This window comes from Acomys minous (assembly GCF_964271855.1).
Source record: "Acomys minous genome assembly, chromosome: 5".
Taxonomy (NCBI): domain Eukaryota; kingdom Metazoa; phylum Chordata; class Mammalia; order Rodentia; family Muridae; genus Acomys; species Acomys minous.
Genome location: NC_140494.1, coordinates 118,997,960 through 119,024,905, shown reverse-complemented (window position 1 = coordinate 119,024,905; position 26,946 = coordinate 118,997,960). Strand labels below are relative to the sequence as shown.

Below are 26,946 nucleotides of genomic sequence, written 5' to 3'. Positions count from 1 at the left end.
TCCTGAGTTCAATTCTCAGCAACCAATGGTGGCTCATAACCATCTGTAATGTGATCTGATGCCCTCTTTTGGCATGCAGGTGTACATGCAGATAGAGCATTCATATACATAAAATCAAATCTTTAAAAGAGCCCAGCAAGTGGTGGCCCATGTCTTTAATCCCAGCAGAGAGGCAGGCAGATTTCTGTGAGTTCAAGGCAAGCCTGGTCTACAGAGTGCGTTCCAGGATAGCCAAGGCTACACAGAGAAACCGTGTCTTAAAAAAACCAAAAAAAAAAAAAAAAAAGCCTACCTCAAAAAAAAAAAAAAGCATATTCTTTTAATTAGATAAAATGGATTTTAAGACTAAGAGAGAAAAGCATAACTAAGGAAAAAGTATGTTTAAAAGAATACCTACATATTCAAAGAACTATATATACCTTATGGTTTAAGAAAAGTAACAATTATTGCTGGTAGTGAAAAAGAAACAATTTTTTCCAAATTTAGCTATGACACAGGACAAGTCCTTTCCTCACTCTGAGGAAAATTACACTCCAGTTGCCTCCTGGATGACCCCACTTCTCCTGGATGATGCAGCAACATAATTCACATTAAAATCCAAATGCCAAACCCAATTCTGAAAGTTCTTTGCATGTTTACTATACCTATTCTAAGTATGTTCACCATCAAAATAGGTCACTTTCACCAAATACACTTCAATTTATCTAATCTTTTATACCACTCTACTCCAACAAATCCTTCCAAACACAAACCTTCTATAATTTTAGTATAACGTGGTTTTAGTTTACCTAGTGCATAAGAATAGAGCAACTGTGTTTATGTAAGTTATATATGGTCTCTCTACAAAATCAATTTCCTACCTACCATGTCTATTTAAAGACACATTTAAAAGCTGGGTATCATAGAATACACCTAAAATCCCAGTATTCAGAAGCTAGTGAGGGAAATAGACCTTGGCTCAAAAACAAACAAGCAAAAAATTTAATTCCAGCACTTGGAAAGCAGAGGCAGGCCTGTGAATTCAAGGCCAGCCTGGTCTATAAATCCAGTTTCAGGAAAGGATGAGGGTTACACAGAGAAACCTAGTCTTTAAAACACACACATACACACACACCCCAGAGAGAAAACTATATTTTAAGAGTAATCTCATTTAAAATTAAATCCTCCATGAAATGGGTTAGGATTAGAAGAAGGCATAAGGTAGCTTGAGAAATTCTAGCGATATTCTTTTTTGTGGCACTGAGTACTAGTTACATAAATATATACACGTGATGAAAACTTACTGAGCAGTACATTTATTACCCATGTACATTTGTTACACAGATGATAGACAATTTACAACAGTTGAACTTTCTCATATTACAAAAGTAGTACTGTGTCACTAACCTAGGTATTACCAGGATTGTGTTAAATATTTTTTACTTACAATGGTTTTATCAGAATGTTAAAATTTCATGGGAAATTTACAGTATTTAAATGCCCGACTATAATTCTAACAAAAGAGACTAACACAGGAGTATTACTATGATTTCAAGGCTAGCTTGCCTCATACAGTAAAACTGTCTCAAATAGACAGACAGACAGACAGACACAAGAAAATGGACTGGTAAGATGGGCTCATTTGTTACCATGCCTGCTGACCTGAGTTCTAACCCCAGGAACCTACATGGTAGAAGGAAAGAACTGACTGATTCCTTTAAGTTGTCCTCTGACCTACACTAGGCCCATGCTGACCCACAGACATGTATACACACAGTAAATAAATAGAATCTATAATCTAAATGCCTGTGTCACTATATACTATTTATACTATCCCCTTTACCAAAGAAAGTAAAACCTAGAAAGGAAAATAGACCAAGTAATTAAGTGACTTTCACAAAGGACTGTCACAGACAAAAAAAACACACACACACACACTTTAATCCAGAAGGAGTTAAAGGAAAGCTTCCTGGAAAAGATACACCTGAACTGAATCCTGGAGGTCAGATAGGAACTAGCCAAGCAAGGAAAGGGTTGAAAGGAAACAGAGCATGAAGACGAGAAAACTAAATTCAATAAAAATGCATTAAAGAATTCAAGGAAGACAGCAAAGGAAGAAAAGCTCAGAAGGCTGAGATAGGAAGATCTGTCCGTGTTCAAGGCTAGCCTGGTGTACAAAGTAAGACAGTCTCAAAAAAAACAAAAAACAAAAAACAAAAACAAAAAAAACAGATCTTAGGAGGCAGAAGCAGGCAGATTTCTGAGACTCTGAGCTGCCCTGGTATACATAGTGAATTACAGGACAGCCAGGGCTACACAGAAAGACTTTGTCTCAAACAAGCAAAGCTAGAGAAGGTGACTCGCCATGCTACAGTTTAGACTTCACCCTGAAAGCACTGCAGACCTTTCACTTGGAAGGACAATTAAATGTGCATCTGTATTACCCATTTCAATGATGCTGCCTTCCATGCTTACAACCCCACTTTGTAGGAACTAACCTGCATACTACTCTATACTTTTAACCATGATTCTGCCCTGTGCACAAAATGTACACATATTACACAACTAATACTAAATGGTCAGGAATGGTCACTCCATCTTGCTAGCAGCCATTGGGAAGCTGGGGAGTGGGTGGAGGCAAACAAAAGAACTGAGCCAAAGAAACTGTTTTGTGAGCATTCAGATTAAAAAAAAAAAAATTCCAGACTGGCCAGGCAAATAAAACAATTTTTAAAAATCCTAGACTGGGGTGGCACTTGCCTACAATCCCAGCACTCTGGGAGGCAGAGGCAGATAGATCTCTGTGAGTTTGAGGCCATCCTCATTTACAAAGTGAATCCAGGACAGCCAAGGCCACACAGAGAAACCCTGCCTCAAAAAATGAAGAGAAAGAGAGGATAAATCCTAGACTGCAGAAGAGTTTGCTCAAGATCTGAAGTTTAAACAATAGCAGCCAGGAAGCAAGGTGTTGGCTTGGTAATGGCATGGTAGTTACAAAAGGCAGAAATAAGGAATAAATGGAAGCTATAAGGCAGGAAAAAAAAAAGAGTATACCCAAAAAAAAAAACAAAACAAAACAAAACCTAATAATAATGCAGCAAATAAACTAAAGTAAAATCTAGCTCTTGAGTGTGGCTCTGTAGCTGAGGCATACCTTACCATGCACAAGGCCATGGGTCCTATTCACACTACTGCCATAAATTAAAGTGAAATCTGCCTTCTCTTGCTTCTAACTTAACAGGTTCCTTTTCTTCTTGAAATCAATTTGTTTCTTTTTTCCTGGGTTCCCTTCTGTATGTACGTTTGTTTTCCAAAAGCACCTCTAAAATCTTAAGGCAGCCTGAGTCTCTTCATTGCAACTGAAAAGAGCCTAAGAGTATTTTAGAACACTTATTTTGGCAGCAGCAAAAAGAATATAAAAGAAAGTATGGTGAAATAAACAGCAGAAGATAGAAAGCAAAACCACTTGGGAAGCATCAGAGAAGCCTAAAAGGCATTTGAGTTTATTTAAAAAGAAGAGAATACAGGAGAAAAGAAAAAAGAAAAATGTGAAATATTATGATAAAGAAGATGATACAATGACAAACTAGATCATGGCAGTATGACAGAGTAAAAATGATTTTCATGGGTTCCTGAAAACTTGGAGAGAACAGAAAGGTGCCATTAGTTGAGATGAGAAATCAAGGGCTGGAAAAAAAAAAAAAGAAAGAAAGAAAGAAATCAAGGGCTGGAGGGATGGCTCAAAGGTTAAGAGCACCGACTGCTCTTTCAGAGGTCCTGAGTTCAGTTCCCAGCAACCACATGGTGGCTCAGATCCATCTATAATGTGGATCTGGTGCCCTCTTCTGGCACACAGGCACACATGCAGACAGAACATTGTATACATAATAAATAAATAAATCTTTAAAAAAAAAAAAAAAAAAAGATAAAGCAGTCTCCGTGGCTGGTAATCCCAGTGTTTGGAGGTAGAGGCAGGTAGAGCTCTATGAATTTGAGGACAAAAGGAAGCTTACACAGAGAAATGCCATCTTGAAAAAAGTAATAAATAAATAAATAAATACAGAGTTGCAGTTTCTGTCTGCTCTGTTCCTGGTTTCATGGGGAAGAGAAGCAGAGAGGGTTCTGTGTTTTTGGACTAAGAGCACTTATGAAATGTGACACAATATGGATCTACCATATACTACACAATAAACTACCAAGTAATTTACAGACATGGAAGGCAAAGACAAGAGTTCTAAACAGCCTCTGTAGTCGTGGGATGCATTTAAATTGATGTGTTTTGTTATTCAGGGAGCATGTTTTGTTGTTTGAGCATGTTTGTTCTTTTTTGAGACAGTCTACATCGCCAAGTTGGCCTCGAATTACTACCAATCCTCCTACCTCAACCTCCAAAGTAACGTAATTATACATCTATAATCCCATGCTTGACTCAAGCTAATGTAGTTCAAAACATCTAAAAAGTCCTTTCTTTAAATTGTTAATATACCTGAAGAATTCATTCAAATTAAAAAATCCTAATATTCTTAGCCAATCTTATTCTCAAATTTCTTGTACCTCTATGAAAATATTAAAGATTGAATAGCTATCTAAATGATTCCAAATGATTAGAAAAGATGGGGCTTGTATTACTACTTTCAACCTTAGTTATATTTCTTTTAAAGCATGTAAGTTTAGCTGAGCATACTGGTGCACATTAGCAGCTCCGGCTACCTCATTAGGGGCAAGATACTGGGGGCAACCTCCACCACTGTGTTAAACAGACATGGCGGCACATTCGCACAATCCCAGCATCCCAAAGGTAGAGTTAGGGAGTACAGGGCCAGCCTAGGCTACACAATGAGTTTTGAGTTAGCCTGAGGAACATGAGACCCGAGAGACTGTTCAGAGGGTAAGAGTTCAACCTGCCCTTACAGAGGACCCTTGTCCGGTTCCCTGCACCTGTGTCCAGCTGCCCCGACAGCCTCTAACTGTAGCTTCACCACAGTCTGACATGTTCTTCTAGCCTCCACAAACAAGGCATTCACATGCACATCCACACGTACAGACACAGGCTCTAATAAACAAAAATACACCTGTAAAACAGCAATAGTAGGAGTAAAAATAACACATTGGATTGATTTTTCAATACTAATACCTAACTTCTGAAAAACTCTTTATGAGCTTCAAATATTGAGTTTCTGCCTGAAATCATTTCCCTCTTTGCCTCCAAAATTTACTACTAAGACAGAACCTAATGTTATTAATTTCAGTCACAAATTCAGGTATTTATTTAACATGTCACAACAAAACCTATCCCTATACCATAAAAATATAAAAATCTTCATCATGTGGCAAGCTATCTACAATTCTGTCCTCTCCACATCCTCTTCCCCTCAAGTCACCGAGACTAGTCAACTAACCAACACCCAAATTCAGAACCATTACCACTCTTCTGATAGATTCATGGCTTTACCTTTATTCTACTTTTAATCTGCTCTAAAGTGACTTCTAAAGAGGCAAACCGGAACAGTTTGGTCCCTCACTTCAAACCCTACAATACTTTATCTGATAAACATAATTACCATCAAAACTAGTCACACAGTTGTAGCTCAGAAAGTCAATGAGAAATTACCTTGGATACACTTCTTTGTCCAATACAAAGAATCAGAATGTTTTTCAAATCATGAAAATCATCTACACATATAACTGATACATTTAAAATTGCTTGCAACAATTTTCAGAAAAGGACTGAAGACAAATCCAAGTCCATCAAAATAGACTACTATCCAGACAGTAAGCCAGGCTCACCATGCATGCTATTACAGAATGATCTCTAGGATTTAGCAGTATTACGTGAAAACAAAATTATTTGTGTGTAGTTTGTGTGTCTTAATACAAGTAGAGGCCCCCTCAATCACAATCATAGGGGAAAAAAGGAAGGGGGAAATGGGAGGGAGAGAGGAATGGGAGGATACAAGGGATGGGACAACAACTGAGATATAATATGAATAAATCAATAAAATATATTTTAAAAAAGAATATAAGTAGATATAAGCTTGTAAATGCTGGAAATATGACGCATACAACTTAAAGAAGCTGGAAAAGTAGAAAATGAGTGGCTGGAGACTAGAGACGAGAAACTTTTTACTACAATATTTTTCTGAACATTTTGACTTCTAAACTGTGTCTCATTAGTACCTATAATGTCAATTGATTTTTCTCCCTATGTTACATGCACATGAGCACACACAAAATGGGGAAAAAAACCTTTAAGTACTAACTACAAAGATCTTATTATCCCTCATCCTTGCATAAACATTAAAATTATGCATTTAACATGTCCACCTTGACATCTCAGGAGTACAACTTCATTTTATGCAATATTTTACTACTACTGAGAAAGCTGTTAGGAATGGCTTCAACCCTGAACGACATGTACAGCTGCTCCTTGGAGAAGACAGCAGCACTAGGCGGTAAAAAATTCTAAAATGACATCAGTCTTCAGGGATTAAAAACAGCTATAAATCCTGTTTTTCTAACAAGTTCATAAACAGTAAGTCCAAAATTCCTCTAGTTAAAACCTATGCATCTGTACAGATCCATGAAGAGGTGAGATATGTACTGTATATTGGTGTAACGCAACTGAATCCTTACAGAAGTCCCTAAAGTGTCAGATTTAGACTGGTTCTTTCGTCCTATTGAAGAGACAAGATGAGGAGCAAGCTGTTCTACCTCGTAATGGCACACATACTCTCCCTCTCTGGGTTTTAACAAGCTTCCCTCTCTTTCCTTTCAGCGGCCAGCCCAAAGGTTCCAAACATGGGTCTCGGCCTGACCCCTTAAAATACAATGGATTGAATACATTGGACTAAGTTTTAAAAGAAAGAAAGAAAGAAAGAAAGAAAGAAAGAAAGAAAGAAAGAAAGAAAGAAAATCAAGTTTTCCTGGAAATTTCTTTCTTTCCAACCAAAGAAAGGATCCTGATTAGGGGGGAGGGGGGAGAGAGAGAGAGAGAGAGAGAGAGAGAGAGAGAGAGAGAGAGAGAGAGAGAGAGAGAGAACACGGCTTGCTTGAGGTAAGTCTTCTAGAGAAGCTACACCAGAGCAAAGGGCTGACCAAGAAACCTACTAGGTTAGGAGCATCATGACATTGGGGCTATCTGAAAGCTTGAATGGGGGGGGGGGCGGTTTGAGGCTAGCAAACCCGACTGGAAGTAAGATGCAAGAGGGTCCTTAGAAAGGCTGGGGGTAGCAATGATTCTTAAGAGATCCAAAGATCTGGGGCGTCGCAATGGATTAGGAAGCAGTAGTGGCCTTGGCTCACGGGGAGACTGGGATCCGCTCAAACGTAACGGTGTCCAGAGGCCCGGGTCGGAGTCCTAAGAGAGTCTAAGGGGGTTCTAAGCGGGAGGTGGAAGGGGGCCAGTGACAGAATCGCCGCGGTCGCTGGTGTCTTGGCCAGTGAAAGGTATGAGGGAGTAGAGATTTGGGGGGTGCGGGGTAGGGGGAAGAGAATCCGGGCCATACACCAGCGTTCGCGAGGCTTTAGGGGCAGAGCCGCTCGCGGGGCGTCTCCGCCGGGGCGGGGCGGGGCAGCCCTCCGGGAGCCAAAGAGCCGAGCGGGAGACGTGGGCCGGGCCAGGCCGGGCGGCAGGGCCGCTGGGTGCCGGGGCGGGTCTTACCTCGGGCTCCGCCGCGGTGGCCGCCACAGCCCCTTCCTCTTTGGCGGTAGCCGCTTCCCACCCTCGGTTTCCAGGGTCGGGCCGGAGGGAAACCGGCAGAGGCCGACGCCCGCTGGGGTGGGGGGGTCCGACGGTTCCGCGAGGGTGGGCCCAGCAGCCTCAGGGTCCCCGCGAGCGGCGTCCGCGCATCCCCCGCCCTGTCAGAGAGACTCCGCCCGGCCTGGGCAGGCACATCCCCCCCGCCCGCCGCCGCACCCCGCCCAGAGAGCACGCGTTGGAGCGGCCGCCTCAACCCGCGGTCTCCGCTTCTGCCCGTGGCACCGGTATCTCCGCCACAGTCCCTCCCGGTCCTGCCGAGACTTTCCGCCGGCCACCGCCAACTGCCTCCGCGTCCCCGGTCCGCTTGGGCCTGCGCGCCCCCGACCCCGCTCACGCGGCTCCGCCCCGCGCGACTCGCCGGCAGCAGCCGAGCAGGCGCGCGCGCACTTACCTCCCACGCCCCCCGCAGCCAAGCCCGGGACGGCCCCGCCCGGCCCCGCCTCCGCACGTGACGCCGCTGGGGCGTGCCGCGTGCGCTTGCGCGGACACGCCCCGTTTCCTCCACCCCCGAGTTGGCCCCGCCTCCCCCTTTCCTTCCTCACTTTACGGCCGCGCTGAGACCTCCGTAGTACGTTCTCTCTCTACTACTACTACTACCCGATGGAAGCGTCGTAAGGCTGGAGAGGCAACCCTCTGGGTTTGCGACCTTAGGTCTCGCTTTCCGGCCAGCACAGAGATCCCTGAAGGCTGGTTGGGTTTGGTGAGGCCTGAGGAATAGGTAAGAAGCCTCCTCCCTACTTGGGTTTGTCTCAGGTTGTGGAAGCAGTGGGTCGCTTTGCGCGCCACGCAGACTCTAGCGTACCCGAGCCCCTTTCCCCGTTCTGCGGCTGGATTCTCAGCGCCGCCCCTTTTCCACACACGCACGCCCCTCCCCCCGTCGTCCCCGCCCCCGTGTCCAAGTATTTCTTTCCATTCATTCCATAGACTCCACTGAATTGTTTCTATGCTGTAAATCCCAGAATAGCAGAAGGAAGAGAAATAATCTCAACTTTTCGAAGCGCTGTGATGTAGGAAACAAAGAATCCGCAATGGTAACACAGTAAAACAACACGGGATGATGGGAACGCAAACTAGAGGTCCGTGATTGCAGAAGCGGACTTCTCCCGGAAGACGTTCAGGCCTGTCGGGAACTTGTATTAGCATCTATACTGCTAAGAGTCAGCTTGTCTTGAAAGTAAGATTAAAATGGGGACCAAGGCCAGTTTCCCCTCCCTTATCCCTTCTCTCCTTTCCCCTGCCCTCACAGTCCATCTTTCCCTCTCCTTCCCACTGACGTGGGAGGCAGAGGCAGCTAGATCGCTGTACATTTGAGGCTAGCCTTGTCTACAAAGGAAGTTCCAGGAAAGCCAGGGCTACATAGAGGGGCCCTATTTAAAACAACCAATCAGTAAATAAATAAGAGAGCGAGAACTTGTTCTAGAAACGCAGTGGGCTGTAACTAGTGAGAGAAAAATGGGAGACGTAGAGAACAGGCGGTATAAAAGTGTGTGACAGTGACCCAGAAGAACAAAAAGCAAGAGAATTGCCATATATACCTAGTAGCCATCGTTTAAAGCAACCTGACTGTGTGGCAAGTTTGCGGCCAACCTGGAGTACCTGGTAAAATCTTGATCGCAAGGAAAAACTTACAATAAGGAGTGAAAGAGATGAACCAAACGTAGGTGCAAAGGCTGTTTTTAAAGATGACATATTACCTGGGTTGGCTGGCCTGTAATCCCAGCTCCTGAAACAATAAGACAGTTAGATTGCCAAGTGGGAAGCCAGTTTGAGCCAATTAAAAAAAAAATGGGGGGGGGGCGCAGTTGTGATGGAACACATGCTCAATCCCTACCACTTGGGTGCAGAGGCAAACCAGCCTGGTGTGCATAGGGAGTTTCAGACTAGTGGAGAATACATAGTGAAACCCTGTCTCAAAAAAAATAGAGGAGGGGGGAGGGTGGGAGGTGACAGAATCTAAGAACAAATAACTGAAAGGTGGGTGGGGAAGGGTAGAAAATAACAGCGATAGAACATGAGCCTGTCCCTTAGATTCAGCTGGGATACTTTTTTTTTTTAAGTAAAACTATTGCCCTCCCTTCCCGCATAATCTATAGCTCACCACATGACTAATGACAGTGGTAGAGTACCATGAAACGACACAGCAGGGAGTGATGAGAGCTGGGAACAGACAAGAAGTTGAGAGAGTTGATTTTTGTAACCTTAAAGTTGGAATCCTTTAACAACAAAAAGTGCAAGATAAAATGAGAAGCTTGAGCAGGATATTAAAAGAATTAGAGCCGGGCGGTGGTGGCGCACACCTTTAATCCCAGTGCTTGGGAGGCAGAGGCAGGTGGATTGCTGTGAGTTTGAGGCCAGCCTGGTCTACAAAGCGAGTCCAGGACAGCCAAGGCTACACAGAGAAACCCTGTCTCAAAAAACCAAAACAAAAACAAAAATTAAATAATTGCTCTGGGAACTGAGAAAAGGGAAGCCACTACTGCCTTTCTAGTCAAGACAGTTCTATGTGCACAGGAGGAGAGGGAGGTACGGGCAGCAAGTTTGTGCCTAGTGCCCCGTGCATGCTAGGCATTGCTCTACCACTAAACTATGTCCCCAGCCTCTTTCTGCTTTTTTGGTGTTGCTTTTGATTTTTGCAACGGGCTCACCACCTTGCCTAGGCATACCTTGAATTTCTCCTGTAGCCTCAGCAGAGCTTAAACTTTCAGGTCCTCTCTGCACTGGGCACCAGTTCTGCTTCCCACCCCCAGCCCTAATCAGACGCGCCTCCGTTACAGACCCTTCTCTTCCTAGTGACCGCGCCTTCTAAGCTGTATGTCCAGTCTCAGAGCTCAAGAACCATCCATTTTTATCCCCCTCCAAAAACGGAGATGAGCCAATTATGAGATTCTGCACCTAGATCCCCGAGACATTCCTGTGCACTGATAATTCTAAGTGTCTTGCTCACTTATTAATTGAAGAACAAGATAGAAAAGATGTCTAAAGCACGGCCTTCATACAATTGCACAGTATTGGGGAAAACAGGCTTTTAAACAAAGAATAATTCATTTGGCAGAAACGAGCTGCATGAGGTAAACCCCAAGAAAGCATGGCTGCTCTATATTAACTAGGGTCAATCAAAACAAAACAAAACAAAACCTGTCTATCTGCCTCCAGATAAGAATGTTGTCTCATAAGGCTAGAGCATACAGTGAGGAGTAGGGGTGGGGAAAGATGAAGGTGATAAAATGTGCTAACATTTTATGAGGAGCCTTGAATCCCATGTTACCATACTTACCTACTTTAAGCAATGTATAAATATAAATGGAGAATATCTCTTAACCCCTTACAGTCTAGATCCCTTTGGCAGCTTGGTCTGTCAATCTGACCTCAGAAAGTTCACTTAAATGCATAGAGTAGAACGTGTAGAAGTAAGACAGCAACGGGAAGTAGCTAAGCGCCTTACAGTATGTAGTGTAGTTGCAGATGTGCTTCTTTATGTATTAAGCAGCATGTAGCAACAGGCCTAATTATATAATGTCAAAGAAGTAATGCGCATAAATTATATTGAGATACCTGCAACAACTTTAATATGATGTGAAAATGTCAGATTTTTAGTGACAAAAACAGACTGCTAATACTACAGCGGCTGCCTACAATTATTGAAGAAAATGCTAAATTTGAGCCAGGATGAATTGAAAATAAAGGTTTGTTTGTTTGTTTTTTTTATCCAGACCATGGTCTTTGAACCCTTAAGTTTTAATCACCTCTCCTCTATGAATCCCCAGTTTCAAAATACTCTAGTGTAATAGTTTGAAGCAAGAATAGGACACATTAGATCTGAGATTGGAAAGATGAGAAAGATGATAGGCTGAAGTGAGTACAGGAAACTGGTAACTTTTCTGTTCCCTAATAGCCAGAACCCTCATTGGCAATAACCCTTTGGGTGCATATATTTGCAACTGCAATTCTAGAAAATAATTCAGGAAGGTAACTGGAGATACTGTTGTAATTATGTATGCCAAGCTGTAACATTGCTTCATCTGGAAGATAATGAGATGGTAAAGTCTGAAAGAATATGATTACAGTTCTATTTGAAAAAAATTAATGCAGAATAATCCCTAGGTCAAAAGGGGCAGATAGAGCTGGGTGTGGTGGCTCCCGGCATTGAGGAAGCAGAGATAGTAGGAGGTCTAAATTCCAGGCCAGCCTGATCTACAAAGCAAGTTGAAGACAGCCAGGGGTGAGTGTCAAGGCCCTGTCTGGGGTAGGAGTCGCGTAGAAATGAAATAACTAGCTTATGAACTAATTCTGAAAAGTTGAATTGACACTTGCAGCTCAATAGGGTATTGACTGTTTTGGGTTTTTGTTTGTTTGTTTGTTTTTCTTTTTTTTTTTTCTTTTTTTCCAAGACGGTTTCTCTGTGTAGCCTTGGGTGTCCTGGAGTCTCTTTGTAGCCCCAGGTTGGATCCCAGATATGTGCCCCCATGCCTGGCTTGAATATCATCTGTATTCTCAGCACTCCGACGGTAAAGTTGCAGGATCCCAGAGAGCTTAAGGCTGGCCCAGGCTACACAGTAAGACTGTCTCAAACAAACAAAAACCAGATAGGAAGAGGGAAGGAAGGAAAGAAACAAAACAAAACCTAGATTGGAAAAAAGGACATCCCCAGTGTAGATCAACCCGTATCTCCTGTGGCCCAGGCTTCAGTCTTCCTAGTTCTTCAGTATTGTTGGTGCTTCTGTAAAGCGGTGACCTGACCACACGCTCCAGGGTATTACAGCGTTGTGGTCACACCGCATCTGTACATGTACGTGTTGTTCATTTCAGACTTGACGTCAGGACGCCTGTTTGTTGTGTGCAGCCATACCACCCTCCACAGACCAGATCTCACCTGAGTTCAGAAGCGAAGCAGGGTCAAACCTGGTCATTACTCGGATGGGGGAACACTTCTCTTCTTGCCAATCCTTTCAACCCCTAAAATGAGTAAAACTCTAACAAAAAGATCCGCAAGGCCCAGATAACCTATCTCCTTCAGTGTACACCATTCAGTGTACCAACTTAGTGCTCAAATCCCAGTGAGTGCCCAAGTAATGTGCTGCTGAAGTGTAGCCGAAACCTGAGTGTAGGGTTTCAGTGCCGCTCGTCAGAATGAGCAGAGTTCCTGAGCGGCCAAAGCCAGGTTCTGTGAGAGGCGACCTTCTTTAATGTAAGTAGCCTGCACTGACTTTCTGTTCAATACAAACTAAGAACTCAAGCTCTGCAGGGTGAGGTCCCACTCTCTGTCCCCTTTGTGGGGTGGGGGGGCGGGGAGTGAGAACAAGACTATCTGACATTGTAACACTAAAAGCTAGTGAAGCTTTTTAAGAATTTTATTACAGAAAATCTCCATATGGTCCTTTCTTTAACTTCCAATTAAATGACTACCTCTTCCGTAATTATCTGTTAGAAAGGTACTGTATCATACGTTGGACACCGAGAAACCCTCAGTTGTCTCAATTATAGCTATTATCTTGAGAATCTGTATTACAGGGTCAAAACTTTTAGTCCTGCCTTCTCTGATGGCCAATGAATAAAAGCCTCTCAGCGTGCTCTGATAAACTCGGTTCCTCCAAATCAGAGGCGTGGGGACCTCTAGCCTTACCTCCTTTTCTCACCAAAAAAGAAAAAAGGAAAAAAATTGTTGTTCTGTATTGGTAGGTTTTTTGAGACAGGGTTTCTTTGAAGCCTTGGCTGTTCTGGAACTCACTCTGTAGACCAGGCTGGCCTAGAACTCACAAAGATCCACCTGCCTTTGTCTCCCTTGGAGTGCTACCACTGTACCTGGTCTTGCCCCTGTTTTCTAACACCATTCTCTTCAGTGATGAAAACTGAGTCTTCTGGTGTTTTCTTTTCTTTTTCTTTCTTTCTTTCTTTTTTTTTTTTTTGTTTGTTTGTTTGTTATGTTTGGTATGGTTTTGGTTTTGGTTCTTTTAGTTTTTTCAAGACAAGTTTTCTCTGTATCCTTGGCTGTCCTGGACTCGCTTTGTAGACCAGGCTGGCCTCAAACTCACAGTGATCTGCCTACTTCTGCCTCCTAAATTCTGGGATTAAAGGCGTGGGCCACCATTGCCCGGCTTTCTTTTTTTTTGGAGGGGGGGGTGTTTGTTTGTTTGTTTTGAGACAGGGTTTCTCTGTGTAGCCTTGGCTGTCCTCGACTCACTTTGTAGACCAGGCTGGCCTTGAACTCACAGCGACCTGCCTGCCTGTGCCTCCCGAGTGCTGGGATTAAAGGCCTGTGTCACCACACCCGGCTCTGGTGTTTTCTTATTTTTATTTGTTGTTTATTGAATCTTTATAACTCAGATCTCTTTTTCAAATTTCTGACTTTTCATTTTCCTTTTTAGGAACTATTTTCTTATGGACATTGCAGATACATAATTTTATATATACCAGATATTTTCTGTCTTTGTCACTTGATTTGAAGATTAGTTTTGGCTACATTTTTATTTTTTGCAAGTATTTCTGGCATTCTCCTGCTTTATGCTCTTGAATTTTGTTTTACTTATATAAGAAGGCCTCTTCTACAAGAATAAGATTATTTACTGTTGTATTGGTTTGAATGAGAATTGTCCCCGAGAGACTCATATATTTGAATACTTGGTCCCCTGTTGGTAAAACTGTTTGGGAAGAGTTAGAAAATGTGGCCCCATTGGGGCAGGTGTGCATTCAGGGTAGGCTTTGAGGCCTAAGAAGCCAATCCCTTTCCTGTGCGCTCTCTCTCCCTCCCTCCCTGTGGCTGTGTGTCAGGTAGCTCTCAGCTGCTGCTCCAGCACTGTGCTGCTCAGCCTGCTGCCATGCTCCCTGCCGGGATGGCCGTGGACGCTGATGCTCTTAAACTATACCCTAAATCAGTTCTGCTCATGCATCTTATCACAGCAATAAAAAGGTGACTAAGATAAGTAATGCTTTTAGAACATTGGGGTGGGGGAGGTGCTGAGACAGGGGTTCTCTGTGTAGCCCTGGCTAGACTGGCTTTGTAGACCAGGCTGGCCTCGAACTCACAGAGATCCGCCTGCCTCTGCCTCCTGAGTGCTGGGATTAAAGACGTACACCACCTTCCCCACCCCCCCAATTGAGACTTTTTAAGAAGTTTTTTGGGAGCTAATGAGTCCCCATAACCCGAGGCTAGAGCTGAACTCGTGATCCTCCTGCCTGGGCGTCCTCGGCCCTAGAATTACAGGCATACGCTGCCACACCCAGCAGCTGCAGAACTGACATGTAGTCATCTGAAGTCCAATTTTACCTTCCTCGTCACCCTTACCACCAGTTTACATTCTCAAGCTGATTAAGAATGCGACTTGAGCCGGGCGGTGGTGGCGCACGCCTTTAATCCCAGCACTTGGGAGGCAGAGGCAGGCGGATCGCTGTGAGTTCAAGGCCAGCCGGGTCTACAAAGTGAGTCTAGGTCAGCCAAGGCTACACAGAGAGACCCTGTCTCGAAAAACCAAAAAAAAAAAAAAAAGAATGGGACTTGGGCTGGAGAGAGGGCTCAGTAAGGCATCTGCCACAGAAACACAAACACTTGAGTTCAAATCTCCAACAGCAATGTAACACAGCAGGAGTGGTGGTGTACACTGTAGTCCACCATTTGGTAAAAAGTCAACAGCATCTCTAGTTCTTGCTAGCCAGCCAGTCTGTCAGCGAGCTCCAGGTTCACTTTCTCAAAAACAGGTGGCAAGCCGTTGAGGCAAACACCCAGCATTGACCTCTGTCCTCTGCCCACACACACACACACACACACACACACACACACACACAGACATGAACAACACACATACAAACACTCATATATACCACACACAAAAAAGTTGTCTTACTGCTTAATCTTACTGTCTAAATATAATTGTTCTTGCATTTATTTTTTATATTCTAAGAAGCCTATAGCTACATAAAATTAATTTAAATTGCTAAACAGTCTAGGCTTAAACCTTGAATTCTTTATAATATAGGCAAGCCTTTAATTAACCTCTTGCCCCAGTTAACAAGCATCAGAGATTATAGGTCTGGACCACCAGGCCTAACTGGCCCGTGGTATGTTAGCCATTGATAGCTATTTCCAGTTATGAAACAGCAAATGCAAAGCCTCAGTGGTAGAATAAATTCTGAAGGATCATCTGGACTATATCCCGGGGCCAAAGCGTAGCCAAGGGATGGCAGAATGGCTCAGCACATAGATGCACTGGCCTCCAGCCTGCTTGAGTTTACTTCCCGAGTCTCATTTGATGGGAAGGAGAAACCAACTACCAAAAGTTGTCTTCCTCTGACTTCCACATGCGTGCCGTGATATGCATAACCCCAAACACACACCAAGGAATAAATAGAATTTTAAATGTTTTTAAATAAGAGTGAGGCCAGGCATGGTGGTGCATGCCTTTAATCTCCGCACTCAGACAGGCAGATCTCTCAGTTTAGGGCCAGCCTGGTCTACAGACTGAGTTCTAGGACAGGCAGGGCTGTTACACAGAAAAACTCTGTCTCAGGGCAAAAAAACAAAAACAAAAAACAAACAAAAAACAGCCAAACAAAAAAAATTTTCCCTTTCAATGATTTTGTGTTTCTAAGAAATTTTAAAAATAGATTTCCTTATTTTACTGAGGTAAAATATCCTCTTATTAAATCTATCCAGTTTGTGAGGCATTAAAATATGTGAATGAATAAAATCTAATCTCTGTCCTTGAGAGTTAATGTAGAACTTGATGATAATTTTTACCTAACACCTTATGCAAATCTCCAATGGTTTAGGCTTCCATTAAGAGAAAATACCTAACTAGGGGGAAAGGAAACCAAAAATAAAAAGCTTGAGGCTTTTGGTTTGGTTTGGTTTGGTTTTGGAAACAGGGTTTCTCTGTGTAGCCCTAGCTGTCCTGAAACTACTCTGTAGACCAAGCTGGCCTCAAACTCAGAGATGTGCCTGCCTTTGCCTCCTGAGTGCTGGGATTAAAGGCGTGCAACCTGGCTAAACCTAATCTTCCTGTTTGTTTTTGTTTTTTAAGACAGGGTTTCTCTGTGTAGCCTTGGCTGTCCTAGACTCACTTTGTAGACCAGGCTGGCCTCAAACTCACAGCGTCAGCCTGTCTCTGCCTCTGCCTTTAAACCCAAGTGCTGGCTGGGTTTAAAGGCATGAGCCACCACGCCTGGCTTAGACCTAATCTTCTCATACTTGCAAACATCAAATTATTTTCAAATGTTATTTTTGAAATATCTTCTCATCCTCTGGATATAAACATTGTAATGGCATAATTGATATCTAGGAATACCTTACATTATAATTTTTATCTTACTTATTTCTTCATTTTGCACTGTCAACTACCCTATGATAAAAGTTGTATATCAATAGTCTCACTTTACAGAAGAGGAAATTGTGACTTAATAAAAAGTGATTTATGTGTGATTACACAGCTGATAGATTACAGAACCCAATCTTTAAGTGTTTATGTTGAAAGTTTAGAGTTTGCTTTTTGTTTTGTTTTGTTTTGTTTTTTTCTTGGCTAGGGTGGTTTGGCGTAAGCCTAGTTTTGTTGTATTTTCATTAGAATTCAGGGAGTTGAACTATCACAGTCATTCTGTATGAAATCAAGTCAATCTTTGCTCTACATACTTGATTTTTAACAAACTGTGTGTGTGTGTGTGTGTGTGTGTGTGTGTGTGTGTGTGTGTGTGTGTGTGTGTGTGTGTGTGTGTGTGTCTGAGTGTGTGTGCGCAGGTGCAGAGAAGTACACATCAGATCCCTGGAGTTAAGGGCACGTGTGAGCTTCCCAGTGTGTGTGCTGGGAGCTGCACTCCAGGCCTCCGTAGAGCAGTAAGTGCTCCGAAGTGCTGAATCATCTTTCCATCCTTCATACTGGGTGTCTTAAGACTCAGACAAAACACAAAACTTTCCCCTGTTTTTTGGTGCTGAGGATCAGACACATGCTAGGCAAATGCTATGCTATTGAGCTAATCCCCAGACCACAAAAACTATTTGAATAAAATACAAGCTTCACTGGGTGTGTGACTGAGGAGACTAAGGCAGGAGGATCAGCTTAAGTTTGGGACCATCTTAGGCTACATGAAACTTTGCCTCAACAAATCAATAAGGTAGTAAATAGACAGGAAAACTGCCTTTAACTATGAAGGGACAGTGGGAATCGATGGAGGGCAGAGATGCAGCTTAGAAGCTGATCAGATGGTAAGCGGTGACCGACTGAGCACCATGGGAAGTCTTGTAGTCACTTCCTCCACGGTGAAGCACGCTGCCTATTTGAGTACTTTTCTTACAGGCTTATTTATAACCCTAACTGGCTATTTAGAGGGGGGGCATAGAGAGCTAACAGACAGCTCAGGTGTTTGCCAAGTTGTACATCCTGCCATTCACTGCTATGCTGTAGTTACTGATGTTATAAAACAGCGGTTCTCAACCTTCCTAATGCTACAACCCTTTAAACAGTTCCTCCTGTTGTGCTGACCCCAACCATAAAATTATTTTCATGCCACCTCACAACTATAATTTTGCTACTGTTACGAATTGTAATAATATCTGATGTGCAGGATATCTGATAAACCAAAGGAGTTGCAACCCACAGGTTGAGAACTGCTGATATAAAAGAGCCGTGTGTCCAGGAAGCCTGGCTTGACGCATGTGACTTTATAGTAAGATACAGTAAGCTATCTTTATATCAAGTCCAGGTACTCAGCCGCTAAAGTTGTACTTGACAAGCTGACTAGTATCCTTTGTTGTCAGGCTTAATGTTAAAAGGATCATTTTTTTTTTTTACAATCGTATTTGAACTTTTACATCTGTCATAAAGATGGTGTGGAACAGACAAATTATGGTATAATGTTTTCTTTTATGAAAGTAAAGCCTGAAGTAGCAGCTCATGCTAATAATCCCAACTCTTGGGCAGCTGAGACAGGGTGACTGTGAGTTTGCAGCCAACATGGGCTGCATAGCAAGTTCCAGGCCATGCTGGGTTACAGTGTTAGACCCTATATCAAAACACATAACAAAACTATTAGATGTTAATAAAAGAATGCTGTTACTAGCCTAACAGCCAGGCAGTGGCGGTGCATCCTCTCGTCCCAGCACTCGGGAGGCAGAGGCAGGCAGATCAATGTGAGTTCGAGGCCAGCCTGGTCTACAAAGTGAGTCTAGGACAGCCAACGCCACACAGAGAAACCCAGTCTCAAAAATAAATAAATAAATAAATAAAAAATTTAAAAAATAAAAAATAAAAAAAGAACAAAGATAAAACAAACAAACAAGAAAGAATGTTGTTACCTTATGGGCATTGTGAATATTTAACTCTGTGGTTAGCTGCCAAGAAGCTTAGAGCCAAGTTTGAAGCTCACCCGTAACCAATGTGCTCTATGCCTCGTTAACTCGGCTCCTGACTCCAGTTTGTCTAAACTCTAGTTATTCTTTCTTCTTCTTCCTTCTCTTTCCCTCCCCACCCCCCCACCCCCACCCCCACCCCCACCCCCAGTTAGCTTGTTTTTGTCCTGTGGAATACCACTGAGCTGCCTTTTTTTTTTGGTTTTGGTTTTTAGAGACAGGGTTTCTCTGTGTAGCCTTAGCTGTCCTGGACTTCCTTTGTAGACCAGGCTGGCCTCAAATTCACAGCAATCCAATCCATCTGCCTCTGCCTCCCAAGGGCTGGGATTAAAGGCGTGTACCACCATGCCTGATGCTGTTAATCTCTTTTCATAAACACTTATTTTGTACTTGAAAGGCCAATGAAGGAGGGCTGCCATAAATTTCAGGCCACCCTGATCTACATAGCAAGTTTCAGACCAGCTAGGGTTACTTTTGAGAATTTGTCTCAATAATTATTTTTTTCCGAGACAGGTTTTCTCTGTGTAGCCTTGGCTGTCCTGAACTCACTTTGTAGACTAGGCTGGCCTCGAACTCACATTGATCTGCCTGCCTCTGACTCCCAGGTACTGGATTTGAAATATTTTTTAGTGTCTTAATTTATGGCATCCTATGTATACAAAAATACATGTTGTTTCTCATAAGCAGCCTTACACTGTCCTTGAAGTCATTCAAATGATCATATGCAGTGTATATATAAAACTGTCTTGTACACTGTCGTTAATCACCTCATTTTACTTGAATGTTTTTTTCTTGAAAGATTTTTTGTGTACAGCTTTTTGTGGGTTTGGTTTGGTTTGGTTTATCAAGACAAGATTTCTTTGTTGTAGCCTTGGCTGGCCTCCCTCTGCCTCCCAAGTGCTATGACTAAAGGTATGCAACCACACCGCCCAGATTTGTGTACAGTTTTGTATGGTTTTGATTACATGGAATTGGTTATATCAAACTTGTATGGCTGTGTGTAGTATAATCAAATGGTAAAAATAATTGATCTAACAGTTATGTTGGTGTCATAATTCAGTGTTCTTAGATTATGCCTTGCTTTATGCTTTCAGTCTACCTGTGATCCTTTTCCTGACCTGTGGTTCTAGAAGTACTCATGAGTGGCCAGGTCAGTGCACAGCAGTTAACAGGTACCTCGGTTGGGTCTGTAGGCCCAAGTAAGCCATCTTCTCCACCTGCACATTTGCCTTTGCTATGTCGTCATAGCCTTGGCTAATCACAGGCATATTAATCTTTTGAGACACCTTGTCTGAGTTTCCTCTAAATTAATCAACCTGTTACTTAAACAAGTGAATGTGAATGGCTATTTTGTTTCCTGCCCTCATTTGCTGTAATTGGTTTGTAATGCTAGTTGGATTTTCTGGTTGTATCTATGGTGTCATCTAGTTGATAGCATGATTGTTATGTGTACTACTTTTTTAACTCTTTTAAATTCTGGGTTTATTTGATGCACGCCTTTAATCCCAGCACTCAAGAAGCAGAGGCAGAGGCAAATTGATTTGTTTGAGTTCAAAGCAGGCCTAGTTTACATAGTGAGAGCCTGTCTCAAATAAGTAAATTCTCTGATGATCTTTTTTGTTTTATTTTTGTGTTTGTTTTTCAAGACAGGGTTTCTCTGTGTGGCTTTGGCTGTCTTGGACTCACTTTGGAGACCAGGCTGTCCTGGAGCTCACAGCGATCCACCTGCCTCTGCCTCCCTGAATGCTGAGATTACCAGCGTCTGCCACTACGCCCGGCTAATTACATACTCTTTATCCCATCCATTGAAATTTAAAGATGTGAAATAAGTAAAAGCATCACTCATGCATAAAGCTGGGCATAATTAGGAAAGGCTCACATTTGGTTTCTGTTCTTGACATTCCCACTTTTTTTTTTTTTTTTTTTTTGAGACAGGGTTTCTCTGTGCAGCCTTGGCTGTCCTAGACTTGCTTTGTAAACCAGGTTGGCCTTGAACTCACAGTGATCCGCCTGCCTCTGCCTTCCAAGTGCTGGGATTAAAGGCGTGCGCCACCACCACCCAGCCATTCCCACACATTTTAACTGCAGCCATCACCAATGTCACTTTCTATTATGAAAGGAAAAATAAATATTGTATCTTACCTGTTTAAAGTTACCGTGATGAAAACTATTTCCTTTGGCAATTATAACCATTTTTTTCTTCAAGACTCTTTGAATTCATTGTTAATCTAAAAGTAATTTGTTGTTGGCATCATGCGTATTGAGGCAGGATCTCTGTTTGATGTTGTTATCCAGACAGTAGACTTCAGTCAGACTCTCTCTGTTGCTAAAGCAACCATGAACTTCTGAGCCTCCTGCCTCTCCTTCCTAAATGTAGGGATTACAGGCATGCACCGCCACGCCTGGCTATGCATGTTTATTAGAGTTAAAATGTGTTTACTACTGTGGAATTTTGGTAAAACGTCAGCTATAATTTTAACCAATCTCTACATTTAAATATAATATTAAAATTCTATATTGTCTTTGAAATTTTTCATTTTCATTCTGTGTTCACATCCAGTATATAAGCTAAAGTTTCTTCAGTGTGCTTTTGCTTGTTTTGTTTTGTTATTTATTTATTTTGGTTTTTCAAAACAGTTTCTGTGTATCCCTGGCTGTCCTGGAACTTGATTTGTAAACAAACCAGGCTGGCCTCAAACTCAGAGTGCTGGGATTACCTGGCTTTAGTGTTTTATGATGTCAGCATTGGTGGAAATTATCGATTAAAAACTTTATAATTATACATTATATTTCCCACAATCCTGTAAGAGTTGTACTGTTGTTGTACCCAGTATCATGCTCCACAATAAATACTGTCTTCTGACTCTCCTTCAGCTTCTGGAGTTTCTGAGAAGCCCTGCTCAACACAGGATGGACCCCGTGGTCTTGAGTTACATGGACAGTCTACTGAGACAGTCAGACGTCTCACTATTGGACCCTCCAAGCTGGCTCAACGACCATATTATTGGGTTTGCCTTTGAATACTTTGCTAATAGTCAGTTTCATGATTGCTCCGACCATGTGTGCTTCATCAGCCCTGAAGTCACCCAGTTCATTAAGTGCACCAGCAGCCCTGCAGAGATTGCCATGTTTCTTGAACCCCTGGATCTTCCCCACAAAAGAGTTGTATTTTTAGCCATCAATGATAATTCCAACCAGGCAGCTGGAGGTACCCACTGGAGTTTGTTGGTTTATCTCCAGGATAAAAATAGCTTCTTTCATTATGATTCCCATAGTAGAAGCAACTCAATCCATGCAAAGCAGGTAGCAGGGAAACTGAAGGCGTTCTTAGGGAGCAAAGGGGACAAACTGGCCTTTGTGGAAGAGAAAGCGCCAGCTCAACAGAACAGCTATGACTGTGGGATGTACGTGATATGTAACACTGAGGCCTTGTGTCAGAACCTCTTTAGACGGCAGCCAGAGTCCCCACTGCAGCTCCTCACCCCGCCTTACATCACAAAGAAGAGGGGAGAATGGAAAGATCTAATTGCCAGACTTGCTAAAAAAAAAGAAGCAGCTACTGAAGAACACTTGTGATGCTTGAGGTCTCCTCTTTCTGCCTTTCCCTGTGGTGGCAGCCTCAGTGCCTGAGGGAAAAACACTAGTAGATGAAAGTTTACTTTCCCTGCTGCTTTGTTATTTTGAAAGAATGTCATCCTTTGCGTTATCTGAATGGGAAGTTTCACTTTAGCCCTGAGGAAAGCAGTGTGTTCTGGGAAACGTCTTGACCTTCTCTACCAGACCCTTTTTAAAAACCACTCGTTACACAGTGTCTCTCTTCCTCATTGGCTTGTCCCAAAGAAGAAGCGATGTAATAAAGCAAACCAGTAACATGAAATCTAAAGACGTGTGTGAAGAAAACAGCAGAAGAGCCAAAATCTTGCAGCACAGCCATGGTGAGAGGTGTCTGACTGGAAATGGATTCTGACCTAACTCCATTTATGGCCTTTGTATCATAAAAACTAGGTGTTCTCTGATGCAAAGGCTTTCCCATCTGCAAATATTTAATAAAGATGATTTTAGCTCATCTTCATCTGATGATGCTTTCAGAAATGTTTAAAGCGAGTCCAAGACAGCCAGGCAGAGCTGTTGTTACACGGAGAACTGCTGTCTTGGAAAAAAGAAAAGAAACAGAAAGAAAGAAATGCTTTAAGAAAGGAGAAACTTCATTAAAATAAGTGGCTGTGGGCTGGGGATATAACAATGAGGTAGAGTGCCTGATGTGGTATGCCAGAAGCCCTGGTCTCAATTCCAACTTGCAGTTAAAAAACAAAAACAAAAAACCCACTGGTGTATGCTGTATCTCTTGGTCTGCTCAGTGGTTGGGTAAACTCTAAGATTGATAATGACTTTTTCTTTAAGTGCATGCATATCCCCTCATGTTATCTACCATGCTTTGTTCTAAAGCTCACAGATGATAACTTACCAAGACTCACTGTTACTTCAGACATGTTTCTCCTTTTGATAGTATAGCTTTTACACTAATCTGGAGGAACTATTTTCAGTACAGCATGGTAATCTCCAGACTATTAGTGATCTGAAACATAGAGGCAGTTTATTTTTTAAATATAAAGGAAGAAAATTCATTTTTCTCAAACTTAATTCATAATGTAGACACTATAATTTTAAAATGTGGAACCAAGGCTAAAAGGAAATACTGTCCCCACAGAGCTATTGATAAAGTTTTTTTTTTAAGTGATCACAAATAATTTACACAAAAAGTTGGACACATACATTGATTAGTTCCCTGGTGACAATTCGTAATGCACATGGGATGTAAAAACCACAGCTGTGATTCACCCACTGAAACTGACTTCAGCTACTTCTCCACTCTCGCCCTGACCCCAGCCTTCATGACCCAAAATGACCGCTGCAGTCAGCAGCCACGGAGCTAGTTACTCAGTTCCCTGGAGCCAGGAAGGGGAAGATGGTAAAAGTGTAAAAGCACAGGCTGCATGAGCTGTCTTCGGTAAATAGGATCTGAAACAAGTTACAAAAAAAAAAAAATCAATTTCAAGTTAATGTTCTCAAACTGAAAGACTTTATGAAAGATAGAAGGCAGGAAAAGTTAGAAATTGGTAATGAGCCATAGATGGGAACTGCAGGGCCAGCAAGCTCAGGGACCCCGGCTGCTGCTGCTAGGTCACCAGTGCTGATAAAGGTTGCGGAGCTGTGTCACTTCAGTGACTGTTGACTTAGGCAGCTGATCCAGGCCATCGGAGTCCGCCTTCTCTGGGGAAAGTTGTCCTATCGGTCATGCACGGTGTGCTTGTTTGCTTGAATATCAGACTGTCTCTTGCTGAAAGGCCAAGGATGTATCATGAGAACAGTCTTGCCCAATTCCTAAGGTTTGTCCCAGAAATGAAATTTCATTTTGTTTGTTTTTGAAGACAGGATTTCTCTGTGTAGCCTTGGCTGTCCTGGAACTCATTCTGTAGACCAGGGTGGCCTCGAGCTCACAGTGATCCGCCTGCCTCTGCCTCCCGAGCACTAGGATTACAGGCTCACACTATGGCACCTGGCTCCCGAGAGGTTTGTTTGGTTTTTTTGTTTTGTTTTGTTTTGCCTTTTGAGTCAAGGTTTCACTTTGTAGCCCAGGCTAGCCTGAAGTTCACTATACAGCCAGTGCTGGCCTGGAATTTGGAGCAGTTCTCTGGCCTCAGGGCCCCAAATTCTGGGATTTACGAGCAGAGCCACCATGCTAGGCTAATTGTAAATGTATAAGCTCAGGTGAATTTGAGATTCAGGGCTGCATCTGTGAAGAAAAGCTAGTGTGTTTAGGTGAGAACTATGAGGATTGAACAGGAGTGCGAAACGACAGACACTGAAACACTGTGTCCCTCTGTCCTTCCTTCTACTTGACATTTTAAAGACTAATGACAAGTTTGAAAGCTGGGCGTGGTGGCACACGCCTTTAATCCCTACACTCAGGAGGCAGAGGCAGGTGGATGGCTGTGAGTTCAAGGCCAGCCTGGTCTACAAAGCAAGTCTAGGACAGCCAAGGCTACACAGAGAAACTGTCTCTAAAAACAAAAAATTAAAAATTAAAAAAAAGAAGCAAATTTCAGAATTTTGTTTAGCCAGGCCTGGTCGTGCAGCTCTCTAATCTCAGCTATTCTGCAAAATCCCAGCATGTCAGGAGGCAGAAGCAGCTGGATCTGTGGATTTGAGGCCAGCTTGGTCCACAGAAAAATGAAGAAAAAAAAAGTGAAAAAGGGGCCAGGGACATAGTTCCATGGTAGAGCACTGCTCTAGCATGCTTGAGGACCCAAGTTTGGTCGCTAGTTTTATACAAATACAAACAAAATTCAAGTTAACTTGCCCTGTAGTTATAAGTAGTCTGATGAACCGTATGTAGTGGGCACTCAGGAAGCAGAGGTAGGCGATCTCTGTGAGTTCTAGGCCAGCCAGGAATATACAAGAAGTTGTTAAGAAGCCTGATAAATACTACTAAGTACAAACAAGAAACTTAATTCATGTATGATAAATACCAACAAATGATCCATTTAACATTCTATGAAGTTAAATATTTTAAGATACCCATAAAAATATATGTGCACATATTGCTATATTTTAATGTATTAGATACATATAAATACACATATATATTCCTTTTTGGTTTTTTGTTTTTGGTTTTTCGAGACAGGGCTTCTCTTGCAGTCCTGGCTGTCCTGGACTCATTTTGTAGCCCGGGTTGGCCTCGAACTCAGAGATCCGCCAGCCTCTGCAGTGCTGGAATTAAAGGTATGGCCACCACACCTGGCATTTATTTTTATGTTTTTTTTCCAGGTGGCATTCTCATTTATAATAAATAACCCCCCCCAAAAAAAAATCAATCACGTCGCCTCTGTCTCCTAACATCCTTTGCAGCTACTCCTCCCCGACCCCCGGAAAACAATGCCAAGAAGTCCTTGCTTGAATATTTTCTAATGCAATTTTGCTTTCCTTTCTGAAATTAGCATATTCTGTGGGTACGCTGCAGAAACCAGTAGTAACTGCCATATACCTGTTAGGCAACAGAACCTGGATAGAAACGGGCTTTGTTTTATACATTAGGTCATCTTCCGACCAGCTCCTGGTGTCAGTGTACTGACTGGAAAAAGACCTGCAGTGCACTTCCTATTTTAAGTGGCCTTTCATATTTTTGGGGGTTTTGTTTTTTGTTTTTCCGAGACACGGTTTCTTTGTGTAGCCTTGGCTGTCCTGGACTCACTTTGTAGACCAGGCTGGCCTCGAAGTCACAGAGATCCGCCTGCCTCTGCCTCCCGAGTGCTGGGATTAAAGGCGTGCTCCACCACACCCAGCTTGGCGTTTCATATTTTTGTATATGAAAGATAGGGAAGAAAACAAGAACAGATATACGGAGAATATTAAAAATGACAAGGGGGAAGCTGGATGCAGTGGCGCACACTTGTGATCCCAGCACTCAGGGAGGCAGAGGCCAGCGGATCACTGTGAATTCAAGGCCAGCCTAGTCTACAAAAAGAGGCCAGGACACCCAAAGCTACACAGAGAAACCCTGTCTCGAAAAAAATAAATAAAAAGGAAGGGAGACTTAGGGGACTTGGAAATGTGTCCAAAAAAAAAAAAATCAGGACTAAGCAAAGATAAAATGGTTCTACACAAAGCCAGGTGTGGTAGCGTACATCTGTAATCCCAGCACCCAGGAGGCAGAGCAGGTGGGTCTCTGAATTCGAGGCCAACCCTCATCTACAAATCAAGTCCAAGTCAGCCAAGGCTACACAGAGAAACCCTGTCTGGGGGGGGGGGGGCGCAGGCGGGGGAATGTTCTACAAAACATAGGAAAACTACTCACCAAGTTCCAACATAAGGCAGAATT

General features: G+C 42.8%; 2 protein-coding genes across 13 annotated transcripts in view; one reads left to right on the top strand and one right to left on the bottom strand.

Annotated features, from left to right (window-relative positions):
• The window catches only part of MYO9A (myosin IXA), a 173,646-nt gene extending 165,544 nt beyond the window's left edge, over positions 1–8,102 (bottom strand). For 4 of the 6 annotated variants that reach the window (XM_084782526.1, XM_084782525.1, XM_084782528.1 and 1 more), the window contains exon 1: positions 7,640–8,101. The gene's annotated coding sequence lies outside the window, so the exon portion shown is untranslated. Of the gene's footprint in view, positions 1–7,639 lie in introns of all 6 variants that reach the window. The other 2 variants (XM_084782524.1, XM_084782527.1) reach the window with 1 other exon arrangement.
• Positions 7,067–23,133, top strand: SENP8 (SUMO peptidase family member, NEDD8 specific). 7 transcript variants are annotated; one of them, XM_084782537.1, is made up of 3 exons: positions 7,070–7,089; positions 20,162–20,217; positions 21,942–23,133. In XM_084782537.1, the coding sequence occupies exons 2-3, from the start codon at positions 20,206–20,208 to the stop codon at positions 22,641–22,643; spliced, it is 714 nt and encodes a 237-aa protein (XP_084638663.1). In that variant the 5' UTR covers positions 7,070–7,089; positions 20,162–20,205; the 3' UTR covers positions 22,644–23,133. The 7 variants fall into 7 exon arrangements, with proteins under 7 accessions (XP_084638667.1, XP_084638663.1, XP_084638666.1 ...); XM_084782535.1 differs by lacking the exon at positions 7,070–7,089 and adding an exon at positions 8,347–8,456; XM_084782536.1 differs by lacking the exon at positions 7,070–7,089 and adding an exon at positions 14,526–14,642.
• The last annotated feature ends 3,813 nt before the right edge of the window (positions 23,134–26,946 follow it).